Source organism: Podarcis filfolensis (assembly GCF_964270895.1).
Source record: "Podarcis filfolensis genome assembly, chromosome: 6".
Lineage (NCBI taxonomy): Eukaryota > Metazoa > Chordata > Lepidosauria > Squamata > Lacertidae > Podarcis > Podarcis filfolensis.
Window position 1 is genome coordinate 44,099,113 of NC_139609.1, and position 27,203 is coordinate 44,126,315.

Genomic DNA, 27,203 nt, shown 5'->3' on the forward strand with positions numbered 1-27,203 from the left:
GCATTACTGACAACTGTTAGCACCATCAAGTGGAACTATGGAAGCCTGGGAAATGTTTACATCATGCAACAGAACGCTCAGTCCCAGTGCCAGACTGCCACTGATGCTATTTAAAAGAACACAGAGGTTCTAAACTGTTCTAACTGTTAGAGAGAAACGAGTAACGTAGCTACAAAAAGGAAAGTAGCAGATCAAGGAGCTGAATCATCCAGAATGGTAAGTGAACAACAAGAGGAAGTAGGATATTAAACTGGGCTAATATTGTTAAAGATTTAAAAAATAAGTCAGTCGCTAGTAACAAAAAGCGGGGGGTAATTTCTTGTTGCAACACAACATAGGACCCCAACCCCTTTTTCTCTTTCACATTAAAGAGCAGGTATTCACCTGTCTCGAGGATGGCAAAAACCTCTTCTGCCTGCAATTCATTTTGGAAATAGGACCATGAACACATATCTTTAACTAGGCAGCAGTGTTGGAGCTAACCAGTAGGGCCACAAAACAGGACCCCTCATGGATAGGGTAGCAGTTTCTGTATACTGGAGGTGGGGGCATCTGATATAAGCAAATACTACTTTGTTACAAAAAAGGAGATAATCATATTCCCCTGCCAATCCACTACTAATATAAATCTGGTTTATTACTCTTATATACTTTTGTTTTTTTTTTTTAAAAAACTTCTCTGCTATGTCTTGCTGTTAACACTTAGATTTTAATTTGGCAAGCCACTTTGAGTTTATAATTATTAAAGAGAAAGGCTGATGAGAGTGGTGATGGTGGTGATACAATTTTTAAGTTCTAATTGTTTCCACGCACAAAACAATTTTTTCTTATCAGTCCTTTAAGAACATGTTCTCTCATGTTCTTGTTCAACTTATTTCTTTGTTATTTAGAGCATTTGTACCCCACTCTTCAGCCAAGAAGGCTCCCAGAGGGGCCTTTAAGCAGTCATTTAAAACAAGCGAGTCCCTACCCACCAGCTTGCCTGGAAGACACAGCACAAAAGGAAAGAGGAAGGAGGAGGCAAGAAAAGCAAATTCAGGTGCCAATTCTTAAAGTTCAGTTGTAGTTCTTATAACTACCAGATAGAATATAAATGCAATTATTTTTATCCTTTTACTTATCCTCTATCCTCTTTCAGTGTTTCTCATATAGCCAGCTCATAGGTGCAGTTGCACTAATATGAAAAAACTATCTAGAATTGGTGGGAAATTATTAGTTATTCTTCATGTTGTGATGGCAGATTATCCAGAAGCTTTTTGATTTTCCAAAAGGAGTGAATCAAACACCCCCACCCCCAATGGCACCTTCCATGGTATTGCTGATCAAAAATAATAATAATTAAAATCTGTGTTAGTGGATAAAAAAGGATAATGATATGCCTAATGATCCTTCTACTCTATTTCTTTCTTGGCTGATTCATGAATGTAATTCTCTCAATTACGCTGAAAGGACTGCCACAAAGAACAGCACTTCTGTTTTCTGTCACTGGATGGAAGTACTGAATAGTTCTTAGAAGCCAGCCAATCCATCTTCCAGGAACAAATATCACTAAGTATTAAGGGTTGACATTTTCATTATTTGTGTAACTGGTTCTTTTTAAAGGATATTTGCCACAAATGACATTTTTTAACAAAATAGATCAATAGATCTCAAATAACATCTGCCTATCAACCTCCAAGGTCATCTTAAAATCATTAACAAGACCATGTAAAATTATTTCCATTTCTGTCTGACTCATTGATTCTCCGTTCTTTTAAATATTTCATACAAAAGTATAATTTGCCTGGTTTCATGTGAACCCCCTAATACCATTTTTTCCTCTCTTGTTGTTAACTCAGTTCTGAAAAAGAAAAAGAAACCCTTTGCAGGCACAAGTTGTAAGATGAATTCTATAGAAATAATATATTGGGTTAAGTTAGGTTTAATGCATTTGCCTTGGGGAACTTCAGGAAAAGCCACCCTGATAATAATAATAATAATGGGACAAGACATTGTTTTATAAGGCCTATTAGGAAAACTATTTTTTCTCTTCATCAAATTCTGTATTTTTAAATTTTAATCATTATTTTATATAAAATCAAGGTGACCAGAGAGCTGCTAGTACAGATAAACCTCCCCCCCCAAAATGTTTATTGGCATGTAAATAAAAATCAGGCCTTCTCTTTACCAGGCTATCATATTTCATATCTGAGACCTCCTGAACTATGTTTCCACCACTATGTGGTGATCAGCACACTGATCAGCAGTTGGCCTGGTTTTGCTTTGCGGACTGAGAATTTCAGTCTCTGGGATCAGGCTTGCACCTGTTATAACTATAACTTTCTGATTTCAAAAACCTTATGAAGTAGGGGATTAACTCTCCTGATCTCATTGGTTTTTTGTGTTAATATGTTAGAACCACTGTGACTAAATGGACTCAAATGAGAATATTGTGAATGAGAGACAGCCACTGAGGGTGACATACCACATCAGCCGAAAAGTGTACAATGAAGAAGAATTCCAACAAGATCATGACCAAAAGATTTATGCCACATCCACCAGGGAAGTTGATACCCCTCCAACAAGGCGGAAAATCCAGTGCAGGTATGGTAAACTGGGACTCCTTTCCCTTTGAAGATTACCACTGACACTTTATATTATAAGTGAGCAGCAAAAGCACTGAACCCAATAGATCCCCATTTCCTGTATATATTAGAAATGCAGTTCTCCAACCAAACAAAAATGCAAAATTAGGGGGAAATGTGTGTAAGAATGAATATGTTAGTAAAACAGCATACCAAAATGCATTATATTAGGATAAATTGCTTGCAAAAATGTGTATATTAGTTGAAACTGCAGGCCAAAATGTGTTTATTAGGGTAAATTTCACACGATTTAAAAAATACTAATTTCCAGAAAAAGTGATGCGTATTGGGGGGGAGAGACCCTTAACTTTCACATATACACGTATGGAGTCAGAACTGTCAGTATCATCTCAGTGAAGATGTCAACCTAATGTGTGGCAGCTGTGGAAAAAGCAAATTCCTGCTGATAATGATTTGATGGTGTGATTGTATTTGGAGTGCTGTGTATAGTTCTGGTTCCCTCACCCCTGAAAGGATACTGTAGAATTGGGGAAAGGTTCAGAAAGGGGCAACCAAAATGATCAAGGGATAGAGCAGCTCCCACCCCCACCCCGCGCCATGAGGATATATTAAGTTTGAGGATTTTTAGTTTAGAGAAATGGCAAATAGGAGGAAACAGGACTGAAGTGTGTAACATTATGCATTGTGTGGAAGAAGAAAGGTTTTTCTTCCTCTCTCATAACACTAGAACTTATGGAAATCCCAAGAAGCTGGGTGTTGGCAGATTCAAGGCAAACAAAATAAAGTACAGTGGTACCTCGGGTTACATATGCTTCAGGTTACATACACTTCAGGTTACAGACTCCGCTAACCCAGAAATATTACCTTGGGTTAAGAACTTTGCTTCAGGATGAGAACAGAAATCGTGCTCCGGTGGCACTGCAGCAGCAGGAGGCCCCATTAGCTAAAGTGGTGCTTCAGGTTAAGAACAGTTTCAGGTTAAGAACAGACCTCCAGAACGAATTAAGTTCTTAACCCGAGGTACCACTGTACTTATTCACACAGTGCATTGTTAAACTATGGAATTCACTCCCATAAAAGGCAGTGATGGCCACCGACTTGGATGGCTTTAAAAGAGGATTAGACAAATTCATGGGGGATATGGCTATCAGGGCTACTAACCATGAATACCAGTTGCTGCAAACCAGAGGAAAGTGCTCTTGTGCTTGGGTCCTACCCGTTGGTTTCCTACAGGCATCTGGTTGGCCACTGTGAGAACAGGATGCTGAGCTAGATGAGCCAATGGCCTGATCCAGCAGCTTCTTCTTTCATTCTTACGACGTTTATGTATTCAGATTTTCTGTCTCCTGGAATGAAACCCTCACTTTTTTTTTACTTTTTTTTTTGCAAACATGGATGTAAAATTGATATTAAGCTTAACACAATTTAAAGGCATCAGGGATATTGGCATTTGTCACCAAACATAAATGAAAGCACAGGGCTGAGAAGTATTAATCCACAAAGGTGTCGCTCTAGTTAGTGGAGAAAGTCATCCAATTGATGAGTTGCAAAGCTTTTACTTAGAAACAGCACAGTTCAATTTGTTTCAGATTCTCGTGGGTACTCTTCCGGAAGTTCATTCTCAATGTGTTTCCCTTTCTAAACTGGCTTTGTTCATATCGTGTCACTGAATGGATTTTAGGAGACATACACGCTGGCATAAATGTAGGGATGGTGCAGATTTTTCAAGGTAAACAAGCTGTCTTTATTATTTATTTTAAGTTCTCTCCCCTTTCCCTTAGAAAATACTTAAGAGTTTCCACCCTTGGATAACACAAGCTTAAAAAGTATTAGGGCTGGGGTGGTGAAACTGGGGTTCCCCAAATGTTGCTAGACTCCAGCTTGTATCTGCCCCAGGCAACACAGCCAATGGTCAGGGGTGATGGGAGCTTGGACCAAAAACATCTGGAAGATTGCAGGTTCTCCATCCCTGCCCTGGAGTCTCTCTTATGCAGGGCTGGTCTGCCCATGAGGCATGGGAAATCGGTCACCACAAGGTGGCAGGCTCCAGACTGCTGGTGCCAGCATATGGTTGTTGTAACCACCACACAGCCTCTTCCCACCCATGCACCTGCCACACACTACCTGCTCCTCTCCATCTTTCTCTGAATACCTGGGCAGAGGAGGAGGGGCATTTTCAGTTTTGCCTGGAGCAGCGAAACATCCTGGGCCAGCCCTGCCCTTACCTTACTCCAGAGGAGAAGTAGTCCTCTGTTTGGCAGACCAGAAAATATGGGAGCTAGAGAATCTTCTCCTTTACCGCTCCTTGACTCCTAGGTGATAAGGGGAGTCATTAAACGTTGTGCTACTTATAATTTTATTTGTGTACGGCTGACCGAGAAAGCCAAACCGAGAGGGAAGGCAGATCAATGCCATAAGCACACCCAACATGTATTTAAAGCACCTGACTTCCCTTCAAAGAATTTTGCAAACTGTGGTTTCCCCATCAAACAGCTACAATTCCCAATGCCCTTAAGAAATCACAGTCCCCAGGCTTTTTTGGTCATGTGCTTTTAATGTGCATTAGCTGTGCTTTAAAAGTGTGGTAAAAGAGAGGCCAAAGAGACTCAGGAGGGAGAAGAAGTGGGCTTTGAAGGCCAAAAGAAGACCTTACTTTAATTGCCCAACTAGGAAGCCTGCCAGGGAAGTTTTTTTTATTCAGTTAGAGGGCATGGTTGCACTTACATTGGAACCACAGCATACACGGAGGGAAGGTTCCTTAATTCAAATTAGAATCACCCCTTGCACTGAAATTAGCCTTAAGGAAAATCTCCTATTGAGACCATTGTAAAGCACTTTGTGCACAGAAAAGTGCTATAAGAGTAATTTATCACTTATACTAGGCTTGGCTTGCTTCCAATATTTAATGAACTGCCTGCTTTGACACAATCTGTCTGATACTTTTGATACATTCTTTATAAAACATTCTTCCAGGGCTATCAGGAATAGTGATAACCGGACTACCGCTACCAGTTATCAATAGTTTTTATTCTGCATTTTGCTGCTCTCTAGCATATGTCATATTTGGAACTTCACGTCATATGTCCATTGGTGAGTATTGTTCTGCCCGGCTATTTCAGTCTTCTAGGGAATGTACTGTTTGCCAACAGAGATTGTAAACTTTGTTTTTATTAATCTAGGGGTCATATCCATGTGGATAGGAGGTTCTTTGCTCCAGCAGAGGCTTCTATCAGTAAAAGAAGGAGGGAGGAGAATTTTGCTGATGGCCCCTCCTCTCTGAAGCCCTTACACTCCAAAGAATTAGCTGACCCTTTAGCACAATGTGGGAGGTGGTGTGGGGGATTGTAGTGGGACAGGAAATTGGGATAAATTGCCTCCCTCCCCATTTTGTTGATATAAATCTCTGCTGAATCACAAGGGCCGTTAATCTGCATGAGTAATACCATTAGATATTACCCTATGTCTTCTGACATATCTTCTGTTTCATTTTGATTTATTGGTAATAAATATTTCACTCACAAGTCACCAAGCCCCTTAAATATCAGCTGTCTTGTTTTTACTGAAGTGTTGTTTGATCTCTTTTCTGCTAAAATCTGTAACACGTGAAAAGGTTTGCAGAGATATTCAAAACAGTTCAATAATGTGTCAAAATGGATTATTCTCCTCTTCTTCAAGAGTCATTAATTATAATTTTCTCTATACATGCCATTACCATATGGAAATGTATTCATATCTGTGTCCTCACCTGTTTGTGGGGAGTGATGCATGTCCTCTTCTTTGACAATGTGTAATGGGCCACCCCATGTAGAGTGGGCTAGTGGATGATGCAGACTGAGGCCTAGGAAAGCTCTGCTTAAACTGCCTGGCATGGCAGAGGAGAGTAGAAAGTATGTTGGAAGGAGAACCCCATTCCCACCTTCTCTCTGAACCTGGAAGAACAACACCAGCTCCAGGTTTACTGAGGCCATTGAGCAAGCTGGTCTTGGCAGGCTTTCTTCCTGACTGGGCCCACTTCCTCTTTACTGCTGCCTCCAATTCTCATTCACTCGCCCTCTCCCTTTGGGCCCTGTTGCAACGCAGCCAGGTGAATGGAGAATATTGCTCCTTGCTCCTCCTGCCAATGTCCACTTGCTTAGGGGAGACAGGCAGAGGAACATCAAGGAGAATGAGCAACAGAGGCAGGGCCAAGAGGTGCCAGTGGGGCATATTCTGGGACGTAGGCTTCTGCAGGTGCCCAACAATGCCAACCCTGGACAGCAGCCCTGTAGAGCCAGGAAGGGGAACTTCTGGCCTATGAGCTGAATACAGCCCTCTGGGCCTCTCTAACCAGCCTTCAGGATTCTTCCCTAGGCCAGACCACTCACTGGCCCTGTTCTGTGTACTCTCAATTTTTGCCTGGCTGGCATATGTTCTAGAACTCTGATGACACCTCTTCCTTGCCTATACAGACTGGTATATGTGTGTGAAACTTCCAGCTGTTGAAGGGTTGTAATGTGGCTTACTGTACAAAGTTAAGAGTGGCTGTCCCTGCCCACCATAAGTGTGTGGCCCCTGGAAGGCTGCCCGTAAGGGAATGTGGTCCCTGGGCTGAAAAGTGTTTCCCCTTCCTGCTGTAATGGAGCAAGGTTATAGCCCCGACCACTTGGCAGCTCAGGTCAGTCATATACCCTAAATGCAGACTGGCTGTCCTTATACCTTCTGTGCAGGGAGTCTGGCTGTCCTTATACCATCTGTTCAGGCCAGAACAGTGGGGGTCCAATTGGCATGGGCCAACAATTTTGAGGGCACCTGCTCAAATCCCCCCATAGAGGCAAAGGAGATTGAAATGGGGCCTACATTTCCCATCTGGTCTGGGCCTGTTACCAGCTCTGCACAGCCCTGCTACTGTGAAACCTATCCATGGACATTTTATGCCTTGAGCTCTCTGGTGGAAAAGTGGGATATAAATTTAATTTTTAAAGTGGTTGTTGGAATTGCTTTGTTTTTAGCTTTGGGTTTTCTCCTTCTGTTGGTAACAGGTTCTTTCAGCATTTTGAATGCAATGGTGGCAAATTTTCAGAACACCCTTAATCTTAATTTAAGAGTGCCATTTAACGGAACTGTGGCCAACTTCTCAGATGCAGCGTTTATGGTCAGTTATATGGAAGTATTAACATACACTGCATCTACGACATTTTTGGTTGGGATTATACAGGTAGGAAACACACTTGGTTATTGGTTATCATTTCTGAAATGTTACATTTTTCTGCAGAAAGCTTTCCATTCCTTAAAACTGATTCGTGAAATTAACGATTGACATAGCATATGGCTTCAATACCAGTACATTGGGCAGTTTCAATGTTGTAAGTAACTTCCCCCAAATAACCATATTTCCCTTCCCATGTTCCATACATACATTTTATATTGGACGAGAAGAGGCTATGCATGCCTAGGTCTGTCCTTGCTACCAGGAAAAGTGCCACAATTGGGATTCCAGATCCCACATAGAGTTGTATGAATATAGAACACATTCTCACACTCCACTCCCTGTGAGGAGGATATGGACAAGACAAGCAAGTATGATCCCTCTTCACTCTTGATCAGATAGGTGGGAAACATGAGAACAGGGCTTATGGTCAGAAAATATACTAACATTAGCTGAGTATTAGATTATATAGATATCTTGTGCAGATACTTTAAATAGGTGAACATTTTGCAGTGCCTTCATGCTTCTCCTTAGAACTTAAACCAGGGATCAGCAACTTGGTGCCTGCAGAAGCACATGCACCCACAGATGCCCTTCTCTGGCATTTACAGGGTCTTTGGTCCCCCACCATGCTGAAATTATATTGATTCCAACTGTTCTTCTCATTTGCAAATGTGCCTTCTTTAGGATTGGATGTTAAGAGCAGGGCGCAGTGGCGTAGCGTGGGGGGTGCAGGGGGGGTGGGCCGCACCGGGCGCAACATCTGGGGTTAGGGCAAATCCATGGGTTAGGGGGCGCAAATCCACGGGTTAGGGGGCGCAATTCCACGGGTTAGGGGGCGCAAATTACTTGCCTTGCCCCGGGTGCTGACAACCGACGCTACGCCACTGGCAGGGCGGGGTGTGAGTGAGATTTAGAATTATAAGGGAGGGCGGGAAGTAGGTCTGAGGATGGGGGGGCAATGGTCTCCGAGGTTAGATAGAAAGAGGTTGCTGAAAAGTGTGGGGGATGGCAACAATAGACTTACTTCAGGCAACTGAAAGGGTGGACTAATTTGGAGACTCCCCAGAACAGTCTCTTCCTGCCTTGCAGAATGGACAGCTGGAAAAATGCCTGCCTGCCTCTAACTCTAAGCAAGTAATATGGCAAGCTTTTATAAGTAGACTTGGCACTGCAGAAAGTTGGGGTGTACAACTGGGCCTTAAAGGTGCCATTTTCTTTCTTTGCCTCTCTTCCTTTTAGCTGCTCTTGTGCTGCATTGGCTTGGGATTTGTCACAACATATCTGTCAGAAAGTCTCATCAATGCTTACCTCACTGCAGCAGCACTACATGTTATTATCTCCCAGTTCTCCTTCATTTTTGGGATTGTAATTGACTTCCATTCAGGACCCTTGGCATTTTTTTACGTGAGTAAATCCAGCCTTTACTCAAAGCTAATCCCGTTTCTTGGCAGGGGACAGGGAGATCAGTTTAAGAAGTTGCAAGCAGAAAGTTGTAAGCCACTAGTTGAAATGTCTGTGAATTGCTTGGGGGGGGGGGGGGGAATTAATGCAGTACCAGTTCCCTCCAGAGGCTTCCCTTATGTCTCCCTCATGCGTTGGATGTAGGAATGCGGAAGGAATTGATTCACTTCCCATTTAAAGGCAAATCTACCTAATTTGCCTGTATAGACTTACACAATTTTGCTAGAGTGTTTGAACATTCCCAGTGCATTTACTTGTGTAGAAATGTATATGTGACTGAGGACTGTGCTTTTTGCATCTGATGTAAAGTCTGGATGCACACAGGGGCTGTACGCACAGTCTAAGGACACTGCATAAATGGGAATTAGGTGCAGATAGGATCCCACTTTTTATTTTTTAACTTAGGTCAGCCATGTTTCTTTTGGACAATTCCATGTGAAAGTGTTAGAGCACCACCAAGTCCCATTGCTCCCAGGGTGGACCGAAGTTGTGCATGATAGCTGCTCCAGGTTGTGGGCAGATGGATAACCTTCCTTGAGCCTTTAAAAACAGGATTTTAATAAATCCCGAAGCAATGGATTCAACTTGCAGAAAATAAATTTTTTACTAGACATTAGGAATAACTTTCTGGCAATAAGAGCTGTTCAGCAGTGGAACAGCTCTTATTGGATGGCCATCTGTCAGGGATTCTTTAGCTGTGATTCCTGCATTGCTGGGGGTTGGACTAAATTAGGGTCATTCCAACTTTACAATTATTTGATGGTGGTTGTTTTTTTTAATAAAGAGAGAGACAGAAACAGTTTGTAGCTCTTAGACCGCACTGTAAAGGGATCAGAAGGACTGCAGATTCTGAAGTGGACACATGATCCAATCTGGAATATAACCTACCTAGATCAAATCATTTGAGTCTGCTTTTGAATCTGAGTTCTGCAAATTTATTCCCCATCCCTGGTTGTGGGACACATGAATGATGAATACAGATTTCTTCTGTTGTAATATACAGAATGCGTAATATACACGGATGCGGGTGGCGCTGTGGGTAAAACCTCAGTGCCTAGGACTTGCCGATCGTATGGTCGGCGGTTCGAATCCCCGTGGCGGGGTGAGCTCCCGTCTTTCGGTCCCAGCTCCTGCCCACCTAGCAGTTCGAAAGCACCCCTAAGTGCAAGTAGATAAATAGGGACCGCTTTCTAGCGGGAAGGTAAACGGCGTTTCCGTGTGCTGCACTGGTGCTGGCTCGCCAGAGCAGCTTCGTCACGCTGGCCACGTGATCCGGAAGTGTCTCCGGACAGCGCTGGCCCCCGGCCTCTTAAGTGAGATGGGCGCACAACCCTAGAGTCGGACACGACTGGCCCGTACGGGCAGGGGTACCTTTACCTTTACCTTTAATATACAGAAACATATAGCAATGTTGTGAAGAAAGCATACTTGCCTGCAATTGCTATCATTTGTGTGTGCATATTAGTGATTTTCCATGCTACTGAATTTGATTTCCATGCTACTGAATTAATTAACCCTTATAAAAATTCTTCTTGCTGAATATTTTCTTTTCCCCTCAGAACTTGGTGTATTATTGCATGGGCCTCCCAAAAGCTAATTCCACCAGTATACTGCTCTTCTTGCTATCTGTACTAATGCTGAGAGTCAGCAAATGCATTAAGATAACTTACAAACATAGTCCCGTTGAGTTTCCTATGGAGCTTCTTTTGGTAGGTACCTTACATTCTTTGAATAAGAAATATGTTAGGCTTCACAGACAGTCATTTCCTCACTAGATGGAAAATAACCTGAGTGGTGTTTTAAGCATAGAACCTGTCCAAGGAACAATATCCGTGAACCTTTGTATTATCTTTAGGCTTTGGTATAAAGAAGAGAGTTGCACCAAGTAAATTCACCTTCTCTAAGGCTGAAATCCTAGGCATGCTTATGGAGTAATTGAAGCTACCAGATCTGCTAGCTGGGAGGGGTCAGGATGAACAGGAGGACACACACCTCTGGAGGAAATAGGTCCACACCAACAGAAAATCCACATGCTGTTAGAACCACATCCTCATACCAGTGGAAAGCATGATAGGAACAAGAGACGCCTGTGAAGAAACAGAAGAGAGATTTAAAAAATGGGGAGTGCTAAGGGTGCATTTAGGGACAGACATTTTGCCACTTACCCCCACTGGTCTTGCCTTTGGAATGGGGCAAAACTGAAAGGGAAGGATTATTGAAATTCAACTCTACAGGAGTTGGAAGCTCCACATTACAGGAGCGCTAGGGATATGGCCGTTCTCAGTTGCCAATCACAGCACAACAGGATATAAGCCCTGCATGTGCCAGCCACAACTCCAGAGACTGTTTGCATGTCATGGAGCTATGCCCAACATTACCTGGCTGTATGGGCTTTGCTCTCATGAGGTGGGACCTTTGATGAAAGGGGACCATGGTGAAAGAGCACAAACACAATGCACTTTCTGCAATAACGCAGAACCACGGAGGAATCTCAAAGCTGGACTTCAGTAGGTGAGTTCAGAGTAGGCTCAGTCGCCATGGCTGTCTGAAGCAGAGTCAATGTTAGAGCTGGCATTAGAATTTCAGGTTAGCTTTTTAAAAATTCCTGTAACATATTGTTGGAAGCATCCTCTTTAAATATGTACACATCACCCCACAGAAGAGATTTGCATAGAATGTGGATATGCATATTTGTACGCATGGATACAGATATAGAAATAGCCACTATAATTTAAATACAGTACATGTTGTCTTATTGAGGAAGTTTGTGAACAGGCAGCCAATATGCCTGCTCAGTTGGCTATCCAGGTACCTTCAAGGCTTCTGCTTTCCTTTCTTAAGGTTCTTTATCTCTAAAATCTGACCAGACATCTCTTCAGATAGAGGACTGTCCTCTGTAAAATGGACACACATGGCGACCCTAACAGGGAAGGTGAAATGGTATTCCTGAGAAATTTGAAACTTTAATCAGAGCATGATGTAGGAATTGTAGGGATGTGTTTCTAATTACTTTGTTAATATTTTGTTACCTGCTCCAAGGTGGGTAGATATTATGCATTGTACATTAAAAAAAAAAAAATCTGTTGGTTAATTTCATTTTCTTTTACAGATTATTGTGTTTACCATACTTTCCACCCACACCCATATGTACGCTGAATCCAGTATGGGAGTTTTTTCAATGGCCCCCCAGAGGTTGGTAATCTACAATGTAATATATTGCTTTATTAAGTACTCTCTGTTGGGAGAGAGACGGGGAAAATGTGTCCTTGTTAATTCTCCTCAACCTTCCAGTAGCTTTTGATACCAAACCTCTAGGACCACCTCTCTCCATATGAACCTCAAGTCCCCTGCAAGCATCATCTGAGGCTCTTCTTTGTGTGCCTCCTCTATAAGAGGTCCAGAGGGTTGCAACACAAGGGTGGGCCTTTTTGGCAGCAGTTCCCCATTTTTTGAATGCTCTCCCCAGGGAGGATGGACTGGCGCCTTCATTATACACCTTTAGACAACAGGTGAAAAGGTTCCTCTCCAACCAAGCCTTTGGCTGATTAACATGTTTGTGGAAGGGGAGGAAGCTTGTTTTTATTATGTATTTTGTGTTTTATGTATTTTATTTTATGTATTATTATTTATGTATTTTATTACGTATCGTATTTTATGCTGTCAACTGCCCTGAGAGCTGCTGATTAAGGGCAGTATACAAATTTAATTAATAAGAAATAATAATAATAATAATAATCAAGAATAAGAATAGTGGTCTCTGGTCAATGAAAATAGTTTTGTGCCCCTAGAGTCAGTCATGTTCATGCACCATCGGTCATCATGAAACCTGTACTTATTGTGGTGCTCCCTCTCCAACAACACTGGGTCACCAGGCTAGTTTCTGTTAAAAGTTACTTTATGTTTTTTATTGATTTTTTTTATTGCAGATTTATTTTAAAAAGCAAACAGAGAGGAAAAAAACCCAAACAAAAAAATAGGAAAAACAAAAGCAAAATCATCAACTCACCTTCACAGTGCAATAAGCATCAGTACATACATCTTAATTTACACATACAGATCAAGACAATATATGCCATTCAAATGTCTGAATAGATATCCAGATAAAGTTGATGTTTATAGAACATGCGTTCAAATGCAACAAGGGCATTAAGGTCTGTTTTATAGTAGATGGTGAGTATTTATCTCAGGCCTGAAGTACAAGTTGCTTAGTGACGACAAGAGGTCATAAAATCCATTTTCGTTGTCCTTCCATTAGTCCCCATACTATAGACTATAATTTGAAAGTACACGAGCACCCGCTAATATAAAGGATTTTGCCAGTACAAGATGCATACAGATGGCAACTTCAGGCCAAAAATGGAGAAATCACTGGACAAGCCCACCTCATATGCCTCTATAAGACATTTGTATCATTACACCTTCATTTATTTCATGCTTAAAAGATTTGTGCCCCATGTTTTGGCAAAAGCTTCCAAGTTAGCTAACAATAAAATGATTTCATTGCAGCATTCAAGCTTTAGCTCATAATTCTCACTACAGACTTCTCCTCCTGGTAGTAAAGGTGTTTGTGTTTAAACAGAAATAATAAATCCTGTACCTAAATAAAGCTACAAGGCAGAGTTCTCAGGAATGTTCATTGAAAAATGAAGAAGGCAATCTTTCTTATTTCAGATTTCTGCATCCTACATTACCTGACTTTTCAAACCTGAAAAAGATTTTATTGCACGCTTCATCCCTGGCCATAGTGAGCTATTTTCTTCTCATCTTTGTGGCAAAGAAGTATGGAAATATCCACAACTATCACATCAGACACACTCAGGTATAAATTCAATGTCATATGCCAGAAACTTTGAGAAGATTTTGTTGCTCAGGGAGATTAAAGCAATGAGGATTAAGTATAATTTCCTGTAGTTTTGCAGGATGACTGCAGAAAGGATGCAGATCTCTAGTTATTACTAGTTCTCTAAGCAAGCTGGGGTGCACACTGGGATATGTTACGTGATAATTATAGAATTCATTCACCAGTGTTTGTTTATTTATTTAATTGATTAATTTGGTCCTCAAGGCAACTCACAATCAAGGCTTCAAGCAGAAGGCACAACAGATAAAACCATAAAAAGTAGCATGTCCAAAAAAAAGGTGGGATTACATTAAATGCTTGGGTAAATTGGATAGTTTTCACTGTTCCCATGAATGATTTTACCCACGCATTCTCCTTTAAGATTTGTAAATGCATCATACTTCAAAAGAAATTATTTTTTACCATTGTAATCTGACTGTGATTAATTTTTATTTACCTCCTACAGGACTTGATGGCAATTGGGCTATGCAATGTCACCAGTTCATTTTTTAAAAGTTTTGCTGTCAGTTGTGCTCTTTCTACAACTGTTATTCAGGAGAAGACAGGTGGAAAAACTCAGGTGTGTTGGTTGATTGTTGAAACCCACCATTTCTTTTAAACCTCCATTAATAGGATGGGCAATCCAAAACATGTTTAACCAGAAACAAGCTCTACTGAGTTCAATGGAAGTCTGAGTAGGGTTACTGATAAGGGCTTATTTTTTCCTCTGTGGAATGTGGAACTAAAATAGCTTCAGAGTCAACATGTATTGATTTTACATAAACCTATTTAAAATGGAGTGTGGGTGTTATTTATTTAATGAGAACAGGGCTTCCTGAGAACTACTTTGCTGTATCTTGACATTTTATTTTAGCTTCTTGTATATTGAGAAGTTCTAGTATTGCCTATGTTACTTATATGAAAGGTTTTGGCTGCTTTGAGAGCACAGCCACAGGAACACATGTTTTTTATTATTTATGAAAGTACTTTGTACTTTGGCTTTTGTTCCTAAAGGGGGTTTCCAAGGTGGCTTACTATCCCTGGTCCTTAATGGGGTAACCGAGCCCCTGAGAAAACAGGTGCACAGCCTAAGAGTCATTTTGGACTCATAGCTGTCCATGAAGGCACGGGTCAATTCTGTGTCCAGGGCAGCTGTCTGCCAGCTCCATCTGGTACGCAGGCTGAGACCCTACCTGCCTGCAGACTGTCTTGCCAGAGTGATGCATGCCCTGGTTATCTCCCATTTGGACTACTGCAATGCACTCTGCTGCCTTTGAAGGTGACTCGGAAACTACAACTAATCCAGAATGCAGCAGCTAGACTGGTGACTGGGAGTGGCTGCCAGGACCATATAACATTGGTCCTAAAGGATCTTCATTGGCTCCCAGTACATTTCCGAGCACAATTCAAGGTGTTGGTGCTGATCTTTAAAGTCCTAAACGGCCCCGGCCCAGAATACCTGAAGGAGCATCTCCATCTCCATCACTCAACCCGGACACTGAGGTCCTCCTCCAAGAGTTTTCTGCTGGTTCCCTCACTGTGAGAAGCAAAGTTACAGGAACCAGGCAAAGGGCCTTTTCGGTTGTGTTGCCCTCCCTGTGGAACGCCTTCCCTTCAGATGTCAAGGAGATAAAGAATTACACAACTTTTAGAAGACATCTGAAGGCAGCCCTGGGAGGTTTTTAATGTTTGATGATTTGCTTTTTTAGATATGCTATAAGCCACCCAGAATGGCTGGGGAAACTCAGGCAAATGGGTGGGGTATAACTAATGAAATTGTTATTGTTCTTATTAAAACATTAAAACAACCAAAGAAAAGAATCCAAAACAGGCAAGATTAAAATATACTAAAAGCATGATGGAATAAAAATGTTCACCTAAAAGACAGCAAAGAAGAGACCAATCTGACTTGAGATGGAGTTTCACAATTGTAGTAACTCCATCAAAAAGGTCCTATCTCTTGTTCTTGCCAGCTACACCTCTCTTGGCTAGCTTATTTCCTATATCCTAGTGCCAGATAGTTTAAGACTTTATATGTAATAGTCATCAGCACCTTGAATTGGTCCCAGAAGCAAATTGGTTAATTACTGTATGTGAAAGGTGACATTGACACATCATAATTTTGCTTTTTGAAGCTTCTGCTATAGATCCACGGCTCTATACTACTACATTCTTATCAAATTAATAAAAATACCTATCCACACAAACTGAAATGTCAAGGTTTTAACCTCCATGAAAGTCACCATTTTGAATGTGTTCTCAGTAAGATGGACTGTTGTACCTGATAAAAACTTTGATTTTTTTAAACCACTGAACTCAGCACTGGAGCATCAGTACCAGAACACATTTCTAATGCAGTATTTATTTTTAATTAGCTTGCAGCTCTCATTGGAGTTTCCTTAATGTTGGCAGTTGTGTTAAAGCTGGGAACCTACTTCCAGTACCTTCCTAATGTAAGTTAATGTGAAATGCTATTTCAGTAAACAATGATTCCACACCTTTGACATATTTCTGTTGTATTCTATTATATAAAAGGCACATCTTTTGGCCATGTAAATGTTGGCACATTCAATGTGTCACGGTTTTGAGGCTATAGGGAAGATGGCTGTAGCAGATAGGGCAGAATCAAACAAGCAAGACATGGTCTTTCAGGAGCATGTCTTTCAGGTTCCAACATTTCCACACACACACACAGGGGAGCAGATTGCTGAGGCCCTATGAAGTTGGCAGGGGGTTCCTTACTGTTTACCCACCTCCATTATTAAAGGACCTCTGTTGGCTGCTACAGCATGGGGAAGGTGTGGACTGCACTGAGACTGTCTTCTGAGACTGTGGAGTCTGGCAAAGTCACATCTTCTGACCTTAAAGATCCTGGAGTGGGGGAGAGGCAGCTCCTCCATGTTTTTCTGTGACCTCGCAAGTGGCTGAGAGACTGCAGAGCTACAGTGCTTCCTTGAATAGCTCTCTGGGTCTGTTTCTACCACATGTAGGTAGAAGAAACTCAAGGGATTGCTGGTTTCTCCTGGAATAGTACCATATTTCCACCTTGGGCAGAACTAGGTTAGTGGAAATACCACCTCTGAAATTACCTGAAAGTGGTAGGAAAATTATAATATGTACACATAATGGTAGGGGCTTTAGAGTTATACAACATGATATATTGATATAGCATTGGCTTGCTAAACAAATAAAACTGTTTGTTGCTACAAAGCCATTTTAAATGAGCTGTGTATCCTTGGCAAAAGAATAGCTAGTTATTGTTGTTTTTTCCACAGGCTGTTGTGGCTGCTATTGTACTGGTCAACATGTTCCCATTTCTTGAAAAATTTATGGATGTCCCTTTCTTGTGGAGGCAAGATAAATATGATTTTGTAAGTGTCGTATGATCCACATGGGGTTAGAGAGGGGAATTAAATGGGGTATCACCTAATGTTACACCACGGCAGCAGAGGTGCAATGCCAGTGTAGATGTGCTGTCATACATATATTTGCATGTGCTGCTCAAGATGATTTGGGGATCCAACTAGACAAATTGACAGAGAACTGTTGACAGATCTCAACATCTCTTTAAAAACAACAACACAGCCATGGGGTGTCCCAGTGTGGATCTGGACCATGGAACCGTGGAAGATGTAACTCTTCCCTCTTGTGACATTTTACTCAATGCAAACAAAGCTTAGAGGTGTATGTAAGTTTTTCCCGGTGGTGTTAAGTAACCACCTCCAGGAAGCTGTGGTTTAAGGGCTCCCTCCAAACCAGTATATAAAACCAAGATGTGATGCTGGTTTTGGACATCATTGGAAACTGTGGTTTAAAATGCTAGGATAGCTTTGTTGAAGCCGTGCATGGGAAGAGGCCTGAGGAGGGAGCGCATAGGCACACTACTTGTTCTTGGATCAATTATTGTTTATTAAACCAAGACCATCATGACTCTGTAATGTTAACAGTGCATAGATCATTTCGAAGTTCTAGTAGTTTTGAGAACTGTACCCTAAATTCAAACACAGAATCTTCATGGTTTAAATAACCAGTCCTTCAGATTTTTTATTCTTTATATACCAAAAACGGCAGAGGGGTGTCTTGTCACGTTGACACTGTACTTTGTTTTATCTTCAACTTTCTCCCTGCTAAGTAGCTTATATTGCCCCTATTTCATTTTTCCTTAAAGGGCATTTGGATTGTGACCTTTCTGTCTGTAATCTGTCTTGGTCTGGATATTGGCTTGGGAATTTCTATGGGATTTGCCTTCTTCATAATAAGTGTGCGGTCACACAGGTACTGTCTACTATGGTAGTGTTGTATTATAGGGCTACAGGTGAGAGTGTGTGTGGAGAATGGGAATTACGGTATATTGCTACCAGAGTATATTAGAAAAGTGTCTAGAATGATGAATTCTATGGGAAGGGGCCACTACTAAGGAGACTGTTGTGATAATTACAAAGAATAGTAGCTGGGTTGTGACATTCTCCATATATTGATGTCAGCTGTGACAGCCTAACAGGATTATTGAAAAGAAAAGAGGAGGATCAAGAGTAGCCATTAGGGTGCCACCACAGAACCTTCCACTGCTACTTGCCAGGGTGGTGAGGGTGCAGGGGCTCAGCAATACCAGGATGTGCTACTTGCTGAGTTGGCAGAGTCAATCCAGAGCTCCTGTTGGTGCACCTATGCTGACCTGACTTTACCAACAGCCTGTGCCACACCACCCTGGTAAGCAGTAGTGATGCTGCTACTGGGAGGCTGGATCTGCAGTGGTGCTATACCAAAAGCTCTTGAGGAGGAGTGTATCCCATAAATTTAAAGTTAGCAAGTATATGAATTATATATAATTAGATAATATATAACTATCATTTAGTTAATTAATTAAAAGTGCCTTCTCTAACTTCCTTAGCTCATTTGTGGCCTCACTCAAGGCATACAACAAATTCTAAAATTCAAATTTACTGGCCATGAAATATTATAATGAGTAAAGAAGCAGAGGAGAAGTAAGCAGAGTGCAAAGTGAACTAAAACACAAAATTAGCATCCAGCTGGCCTTACCCTTGAGCAGGCCACGAAGTTCAAATAATATGCCTGGAATATACGTATATTGTTCTTCAATGCAAAGACTAGTAAAATCCTCTCACCATATACTGGGCTAGCAGGGTGGTGGAAGAGAGAGCACAAGCAACTGGGGCTTGAGACAGCATGAGTAAGGTCACATACGCTATAAACCTTTGGAGATGGGTGCTTTGGGCAATAATTGCTTTGCCCAAATTGGGGAAGATGCGTACCGTATTTTTTGCTCTATAAGACTCACTTTTTCCCTCCTAAAAAGTAAGGGGAAATGTGTGTGCGTCTTATGGAACGAATGCAAGGCTGCGCAGCTATCCCAGAAGCCAGAACAGCAAGAGGGATCATTGCACGATCCCTCTTGCAGTTCTGGCTTCTGGGATTCAGAATATTTTTTTCCTTGTTTTCCTCCTCCAAAAACTAGGTGCGTCTTATGGTCTGGTGCGTCTTATAGAGTGAAAAATACGGTAACTTGAAAGGATCTCTTCTTGGGTTCCAGTCAGATAGACTTAACTAAAGAGAAAACACTGTCATGTATTTGTGGTGCTTGCAATGATTTTGAGCAATGATCTAAGGAAAACAGTGAGTGGGTGGAGGGGCAGGAGTTTCTGCAAGCCAACTAGAAAAAAACCCACCACTGTTTTCTTTGATCTGTGCATGGCAAGGGCAAAGAGAGAAAGATGATAAAACACCTTCCCTACAGATGTAACTGATGCTCATACAACTTGTGGTCTGGCACTGAGCCTGGAGTAACAATATTGTATGTATTCTGATGGAGAGACATACTGCACATTTGACTAAATGCTCTGTTTCCATACTATAGCAAGATTAGGATAAGATTTTACCTGCTCTTTTCCACTCTCCATGGAGAGACATGAAAATAAACAAGATACCGGTAATTCAAGGGGAGCTTGTGACCATTCCATTCTTTAAAACTACATTCAAAGTTGGATAGTTGTCTGTGTCTGTCATGGTTTCTTTCCTTGGCTAAAGGTTTGGCTCTGCTCAATTTTTAAGAAGGCAATCTAACAACATTTTGTTTCAGAATGAAGATGTTGACACTGGGTCAGATTCCAAACACCAATATTTATCGCAGTTTTTCTGACTATGCTGAGGTAAGGGTAGGAGGGAATAAATATTCTTTGCTGTAACCAGTCCCCTTCACTAGCACACTAGCAGCTGACGCATCAGGTTGAATTAATTCCAGGAATGGTGTTGTGTATAATTACCACCTTTATGACTCGTAATGAAGAGCCATACTTGAAAAGACAGTGTTGCAGGAACCCCACAAGCATCTCTGGAAAATACACAGCATGGTGATCCTTCTGACAGGATTTAATTAACAACTATAGCTTGGTGACCCTGACATCAGCAATGAAAGCAGATTTGTAACACAAATGTTGTGTTATATACTCTGTTCAATCTCTGCATGGTCCAAATGTTGCTTTATATGTCTGGCTTCCTCTGGTGTTAGATCATACCAAAAGTGCAAATTATTCTTCTTTGCAAGGTGCCAGTTTATTAGCAAATAATCTCAATAAAAATGTGAATTATGTAGCCAAATGGTGTCATCCATGCACAGAAGAAAGGTATTGGTAGGACTGGGGAAAGTTTGCGGAGATAAAAATTAATCCATGGAGGAGGAGGGAAACCCAAAAACAGTTCTGCTGTGATTCTGCATATTTAGTGGGCAATGAATGCTGTTGGACTCTTGGGGCTACAGAGGAATGGTAAACTGCATTCTGAGAAAGACTGCAGGAGGAATCCTGAACAGGAGCACTGCACACTGCAACATTTTGTTGCAGGTTCCACTAAGATTTAGATTTAAATTTAAGATTTAAATTTTATTTCTCTTTTTAGGCTATAGAGATTCAGGGGGTGAAAATGTTCCAGTGCTGTGCCTCCATTTCAACTGCAAATATGAAACATTTCAAATCCTACATTTTACATAAGGTAAATGGTGCCCTCCAAATGATTATCAGATAAAGATCCTTCCAAAATTGCACTTTTCTGAATTTTTGAGATGCAGTTCTCCTGTAGTGTACACAGAAGTGCACATACTGGGGCAAATTGTGCATATAATACAGTACACATATTAGTGAAAATAATATGCAAAAATGCATTCTATTAGAGAATGTTTCTTTGCAAAAATGTGTATATCGGGCAAAGCTGCATACCAAAGTGTGTATTAGGAGAATCATACTAAATGCTTATGAATTTTAATGAGGACTTTGACAACAACAAATAATCACAAACAGATGTGGAAATGTGGAGGATCAAATTTAAAATCGGAAAAAGGAGAAAATGAAAATGACAGGTTTGCCCTCCCTACTCAGAACCTCTGCAGTAGACAAAGCTGGCCATATCTGATAATCTATCCTTATTTCTATTTCAGATGGACCTGAAGGCTGTGCCACTTGATGAAAATGAAATGAGAGCTTTGATCTCAGTCAGTATGTCTAGCGTTAGACAGAAAAAGGATTTAAATTGTACCTGTGTTTGTGAGCCACCTGAACCATTACCAAGGGTGAGAGATTTCTTTCTTTGTTTGTTTTACATAGAACTCTCTGAGAATTCCCATACAGGTGTCACTTAGACAATTGCTTCCACCCTGCCTAAATCAAAAGCCCACACCTGCCTGGCGTATACATCTATGCATCACTCAATGAAAAATATCTAAGCTCCATTTATCAGTCTATATAAAACATGGCATTCCTTAGGGCCAAACTAGATGTTCAGTGGAGGAATACATGAAGAAGAGATGCCTATCCTATGCTGTGCTTACATGATTTTCTCGAAGTGTAATTGAGCTAATGGCCTCTAACGTAAGCAGACCTCTATTCCCTTGCTGTAGTGGTGGGAGCTGGTCCCACTGTGAGCCATAGAAAAGGCTTTTTGTTGTTGATGCTTCAGTGTAAGCAGAAAGCCTCTATGCTGCACAGGAATATTGTGCATGTAATAGGGAAGGGAAGAAAATTTCCTTTCAATCCCTTCTTCTCCTTTAGGTCAACAGAGTGGGTTTTCCATTCCCATTATAAATGCACCAAGGTTTTTATTTTATGTATTTAGACATTTGAGCTTTGGTGGCTTTGCAGACCTACAGCACTCAAACCTATATGTCAGAATGAAAAATTCACATTAGTTTTTCCATCCAATACCTGGATCAGAATTCCTGTTGAAAACCACCCCACAGTAAATGGGACAGGGTCAGATGCTCAGTATTTCTCATCCAGTTCACTGTTTCTTTTTCTATTGAAATAATTGGGGCTGCTGGACATTAAACTCAGTGCAAGGGTGTTTTTACAAAGATAGTTTCTAAAATTAATATGCTTTTGATAGCACTAAGAGGCATGATTAACAGTGCCTCCCTATGCGTATCCACTCAGCAGCAAGGCTCAGTGAGTTCACTGAAATTTGTGTGTAGGATTGCAGCCTAAATTGAGAATGGCAGAATTCTTGGGTGCGTGAGGGTTCTTCTTGCTTTAGCCAGGCTATGCTAACATATCTTTGTAACACAGGCATAGTTTTCTTAAACGTATTTTAACAGGAGAAAGGGAAAATGCATAAATGAAGCTGAGTATTGTCCTAGCCTGCTCTAGAACCTCATCTCTCCTGTGTTTCTAGGTACCTTACACAGAGAAGCTTCTAAGGCGGGTTCGTACAGCTAATGAGATATCATCTGCTTCTTCTTTGGCATTAATACGCTGGTCAAGAATTGAGAGCAGATACCCTTCTGAGATTCATTACATAGAAAGGGAAACAGGACAGGAGTATGTAAAGAGGAAAGAAGATCTCAACAGGTTATGGTTTTGCTCAAACCCCCCTGTCACGAGATCCACAACGCATTTGCACCCACTTGAATCAGAGACATCCACTTACATGATCCACACCATTATTTTAGACTTCAGTATGGTGCACTTTGTAGATCTACAAGCTTCCTATTTGTTACGAGAGGTAAGTTGCCTGAACTATTGCAGCTTAGTGGTTTTTATTTTGCTATAGTATTCATTTAAACTAGTGCTCTCTTGCACTCGTGCTCTTATTTTTAAAGGTCCTTTTAAAAAATAATAATATGGGTGGTCATGAACAAGTTATATGAGAGCAGAAGCAAGATCAGCTGCAAGCAATGTGGCAAAACTAAGTCTTAGGAGAAACTAGAATGATTCAGATAGCCAGTTTCCTACCCATAATGGTGGGGGGGAATATTTTAATACAATAGCTTTTCAGTTACTTAAAGGAGGATTGATGTGCAATATGATCCTGCCACATGTTTAAGTCCCAAGCCCACTTACATTCAGCAGGTGAGTTTTTCAGGCTTGCAGGAAATGTCTTGGGAGCCAAACGTTTGATAAGTTTCTTAAGAATTGAATTATGTATAAATGCCAATTACAAAAAACAGATGATGGGGAAACTGGGAGCATAACTTGGGTTTCTAGATACAAACTAAACTGATGTTTGCCAAAAGTGTTAGGATGTAAGTCTGCCTGGATTAAGGAAGGGAGGAAGGATTAAAGAACAACCCCCCCCCCCAAAAAAAACATTAAGAACCACACAGATGGTCAGATCAGATTCAGAACGTAACTGAGTCAGAAGAGACAAAAAAACCTCCACAAAACTGAAAAAGCAAGTACAGTCATATTATCATGAAACACTGAAAATGAACGTCCTAAAGCTTAAGAATTGGAAACAACAAAAGGTACTAAAGAGGGGTTGAAAGAAGTTACATGATCAAAGCAATAGACATTTTGTTGAAAAGATGACTCAGAAAAGAACAAATATCACTGTGGCAAATTGCCCAACAATATATGCATTTCACTAACATAGGTTTTCATATGGACTGTAAACACATTCCTGCTCACCTAATGGGCTACAGATTTGACCTTTCTGTTTTTTATGCCTTTCCACCATTTAGTACCCATTCATTCTTCCAGTTATTTGTATACCTGCCTTTCATTATTTGTACACAGCCTTTCATTAAAAAAAATACCAAAAGCAAGGGGGGGGGGAAACCAAAACCATCTTATCAAATGATTCCTCTGGTTACTAGGAAATAGGGATGTTGGAAGGCATCGTTTTCCATTCTGCTCTGTATTCGTCACATACAGTACTGTGTTCATTCCGCTGCAGTGCTTCTTACACTAAAAAAACTATACTATTTGTCTCTGTGTCTTCTGTAGCAAAATTACTTAACTTACATAATTTATGCATAAATTTTGCTGTCTATGTTATGCCACCCCATTGCAGAGGAAACACAATGACAAGCGGAGGAAGGAATGTAATCAATTACATATTGTTTTCTGGGATGATTTCCATTCTGCATGTGGGACAAATAAGCAAACACTGGCAATTTCTGCTCCCACTCCTGTTTTTGTTGGAATTCTCCAACATCCCTACTGGGAAGGGAGCAGTTTACATCCCCCATCAGGGCTCTGAATTAGGTGGAGAAGTTTGAACTTCTCTGCCCACCCCTGCACCATTTCTGCTTTAAATTGTTTTGGTGTATGTTTACTGTTGCCAATATTGGTGGCATGCCAGGAAAATTTGCTTGGGAGGCAGAATCAGGCCCCAGAACCAGGCGTTAGTCACCCCTGATCTAGAGACTGAAAACATCACCCATTTTAATACATTGTTTCCCTTCTACAGCTGTGTCATGCATTTCAGAATATTGGCATCACACTCCTGATAGCTGCCTGTCATCGTGAGTATAGTCGCTGCACTTTTAAAATTAGCAATTTTGGATATTGTTTGTATGATTAATGCTGTTGTAAAGCCACATCTTTTAATCATGCTGTTTTGTGTGATTATTCTTTTTTTTTTTTAATCTTATAGCCACTGTAATAAGGACCTTTGAAAAGCATGACTTTTTTGACCAGTGTGTTACTAAAGCACGGTTCTTTCCAACCTTACACGACGCAGTACTCTATGCAGTGGAGCCAGAACTCTTGGAAGAGACTGTGCCAGTGGAACCTAGTATTATCCTGCCCGAGGAAGTGTTGGCTGAAGTAACTCTAAATGAGGAAAAGGTATAATAGTTGATTGAGACCCGTGATCAATGTAATGACCTGACAAATGCTAATCCAGAAAAGCAGTCTGAGCATTTCAACTAGGAGTTATATAAATGATTTGTTTCAGTGGCTTTTTTAGCAGTAAAAGATCTTTCCAGATGAATTATTAAGCCCAGTAGCATAGAACATTCTATCTGTTTCCTGCAATAGGGAATCAGTCCCAAATATTTTGCTGCTAGGAAAAATAAATTCTCCCCCTTTCTCCTCTACTAACACCTAAATTGTGAGTACTATGTGAAATGCATGGGACACGGGTGGCACTGTGGTCTAAACCACTGAGCCTAGGTGAATGGTACGGCCAGCCTTGGGCAGCATACCCAAATTGAACATGCACAAATTGAACATCATGATCACAGGGACAATAGGAAACAATGCTGCTGGCATTTATAGGCTTCAGAACATTATGTGACTACATGTGTTAGCCCCCTGGTCTTCCAAAATGCACGGAAAAATTAAATGTGATGTCCCAGGGAGAAGATACTATATCTAAAGCAGGAGTGAGGAAATCCATCAGGTAGAATGAAGTGCTAACGTCACTTGATGCTGTGGGTGGAGAGAAGTTGTACAAGTGCAATGTGTGTGCAGGGGAAGATACAGTCCTATCACTCAGGAAGTAAGATTTAGCTGCCAGCACAACCAGCCCCTGTGCATGGAATGGGAATGGGAAGGTGTCATCTTATCCTTTGCTTTGGGCTGCAAAGCAAATTGGCCTGACCTTGCCATACTTGAGCCCTGCCTGGAAGGGGACATATTCAGGGCAGAAAATGCTTCTGGGCATCAAGCTAGTCTGAGAAGAATATCATAAAAGCAGCCTTTAGGAATCAAGCTGCCTGTTTACTCTGCATTACCCAAAGAGAACCCAAGAGATTTGGACTAATATGCAATTAGTAAGGCAAAGATTAGCCGTTGTGTCAACAGGAGTTATTTCTAAGTCAGTGTTAAAAAGATGGTGGCTTTCAGAAATTCCCTCCTCTCTGAATGTTGCCTGTGGTCTTTTAACAGGACAGCCTGAGCATCTTTATTTTAGCTTCCTCAGCTAAATTGCAAGTTTGTGGAGTTATGGCTTTCTGCAACTGTGCGTGGGCATGGGGACTCCTACGAACATATAAAATGTAGTACTTTTTTGGCAACCAATTGGATGGACCAGCAACATTAACTGGGAATATAAAATATATATAGGCATTGTGCATTTTTGTGTGTTTCAGGATAGGAGTCAACACTCAGGGAGGAGTCCTCATTCAGATAGGAGGAGCATGCAGTCCAATGGGAACAGAGAAACTACCTCAATCAAAAGTGCACGGAGCGAAACTTACATTGATGAGCCCATATCAGATCTTTTCCGCACTTATTCTCTCCAGAGTGATATAGAGGCACTCCCTCAGCGTGAAACATCTCCCATTGAGGAAGATGAAGATGATCAAGACTGGGATGGAAAATGGAAATATAACAGTGATGTCTAAATTATGAGATCTATTAGAATTAGCTACATTAAAAAATGGTGCATATGTGACATGATTCAGGTCTGTACTGCTCCTTTTTGAAATTCTGTGTTTAAATTAATGTTGTTAAAATAGCTAACCATTTTTTCCCTGACATTGCTGAAGGAAATGCTGTTGTACATACAGAGCAGATCAGAAACACAATGAGAAAGAGTGAGAGAAATGAAATTAACTATGACACTTAGAACCATTAATTAAATTGTTTAATTTCCAAAGCTTTTGTGCATTTTGCCATGTGTTATTGTTGAGTGCCTTTTCACAAAAAAGACTCTCTACTTTTCGTCTCTGGAATGTCTAGAAAAGGAACTGTCTTGTAAGAAGCTGTGCTGCTGAGAAACCTTAACTAACCCTCCATTAGAGCCTATTTTGAACAACTGAATGAGCAAAACAGAAGCCATGAAAGACCCATTGGTGCCCAAATAACAGTACCATGTTTCTCCTCTGCTGGCAATAGCAGTGGATTCTAAGGGTGTGCACCAGATTCATTCAGACCAATCCCAAACTGAGCCAGGG

General features: G+C 41.0%; 1 protein-coding gene across 4 annotated transcripts; it reads left to right on the plus strand.

The window, feature by feature from the left end:
• On the plus strand, positions 1-26,905 carry SLC26A8 (solute carrier family 26 member 8). Of its 4 annotated transcripts, XM_083619444.1 has the most exons (22): positions 87-216; positions 891-1,039; positions 1,450-1,552; positions 2,396-2,583; positions 4,175-4,314; positions 5,559-5,675; positions 7,604-7,779; positions 9,013-9,177; positions 10,794-10,943; positions 12,344-12,426; positions 13,906-14,053; positions 14,541-14,654; positions 16,450-16,527; positions 17,350-17,445; positions 18,243-18,349; positions 20,172-20,241; positions 20,987-21,079; positions 21,522-21,653; positions 22,751-23,080; positions 24,770-24,824; positions 24,956-25,149; positions 26,397-26,905. In XM_083619444.1, exons 4-22 carry the CDS (start codon positions 2,411-2,413, stop codon positions 26,649-26,651), a joined length of 2,676 nt encoding a protein of 891 aa, XP_083475570.1. In that variant the 5' UTR covers positions 87-216; positions 891-1,039; positions 1,450-1,552; positions 2,396-2,410; the 3' UTR covers positions 26,652-26,905. The 4 variants fall into 4 exon arrangements, with proteins under 4 accessions (XP_083475572.1, XP_083475569.1, XP_083475570.1 ...); XM_083619443.1 differs by lacking the exon at positions 891-1,039 and having other exon boundaries at positions 84-216; XM_083619445.1 differs by lacking the exon at positions 1,450-1,552.
• The last annotated feature ends 298 nt before the right edge of the window (positions 26,906-27,203 follow it).

Bases quoted from the DNA above. Each gene is read 5' to 3' on its own strand.
- SLC26A8 (XM_083619446.1), top strand. From the start codon at position 2,411: ATGGACTCAAATGAGAATATTGTGAATGAGAGACAGCCACTGAGGGTG. The intron at 21,080-21,521 runs GTAAATGGTGCC...TTTCTATTTCAG, and splicing joins AATCCTACATTTTACATAAG to ATGGACCTGAAGGCTGTGCC. The intron at 25,150-26,396 runs GTATAATAGTTG...TGTGTGTTTCAG, and splicing joins TAACTCTAAATGAGGAAAAG to GATAGGAGTCAACACTCAGG.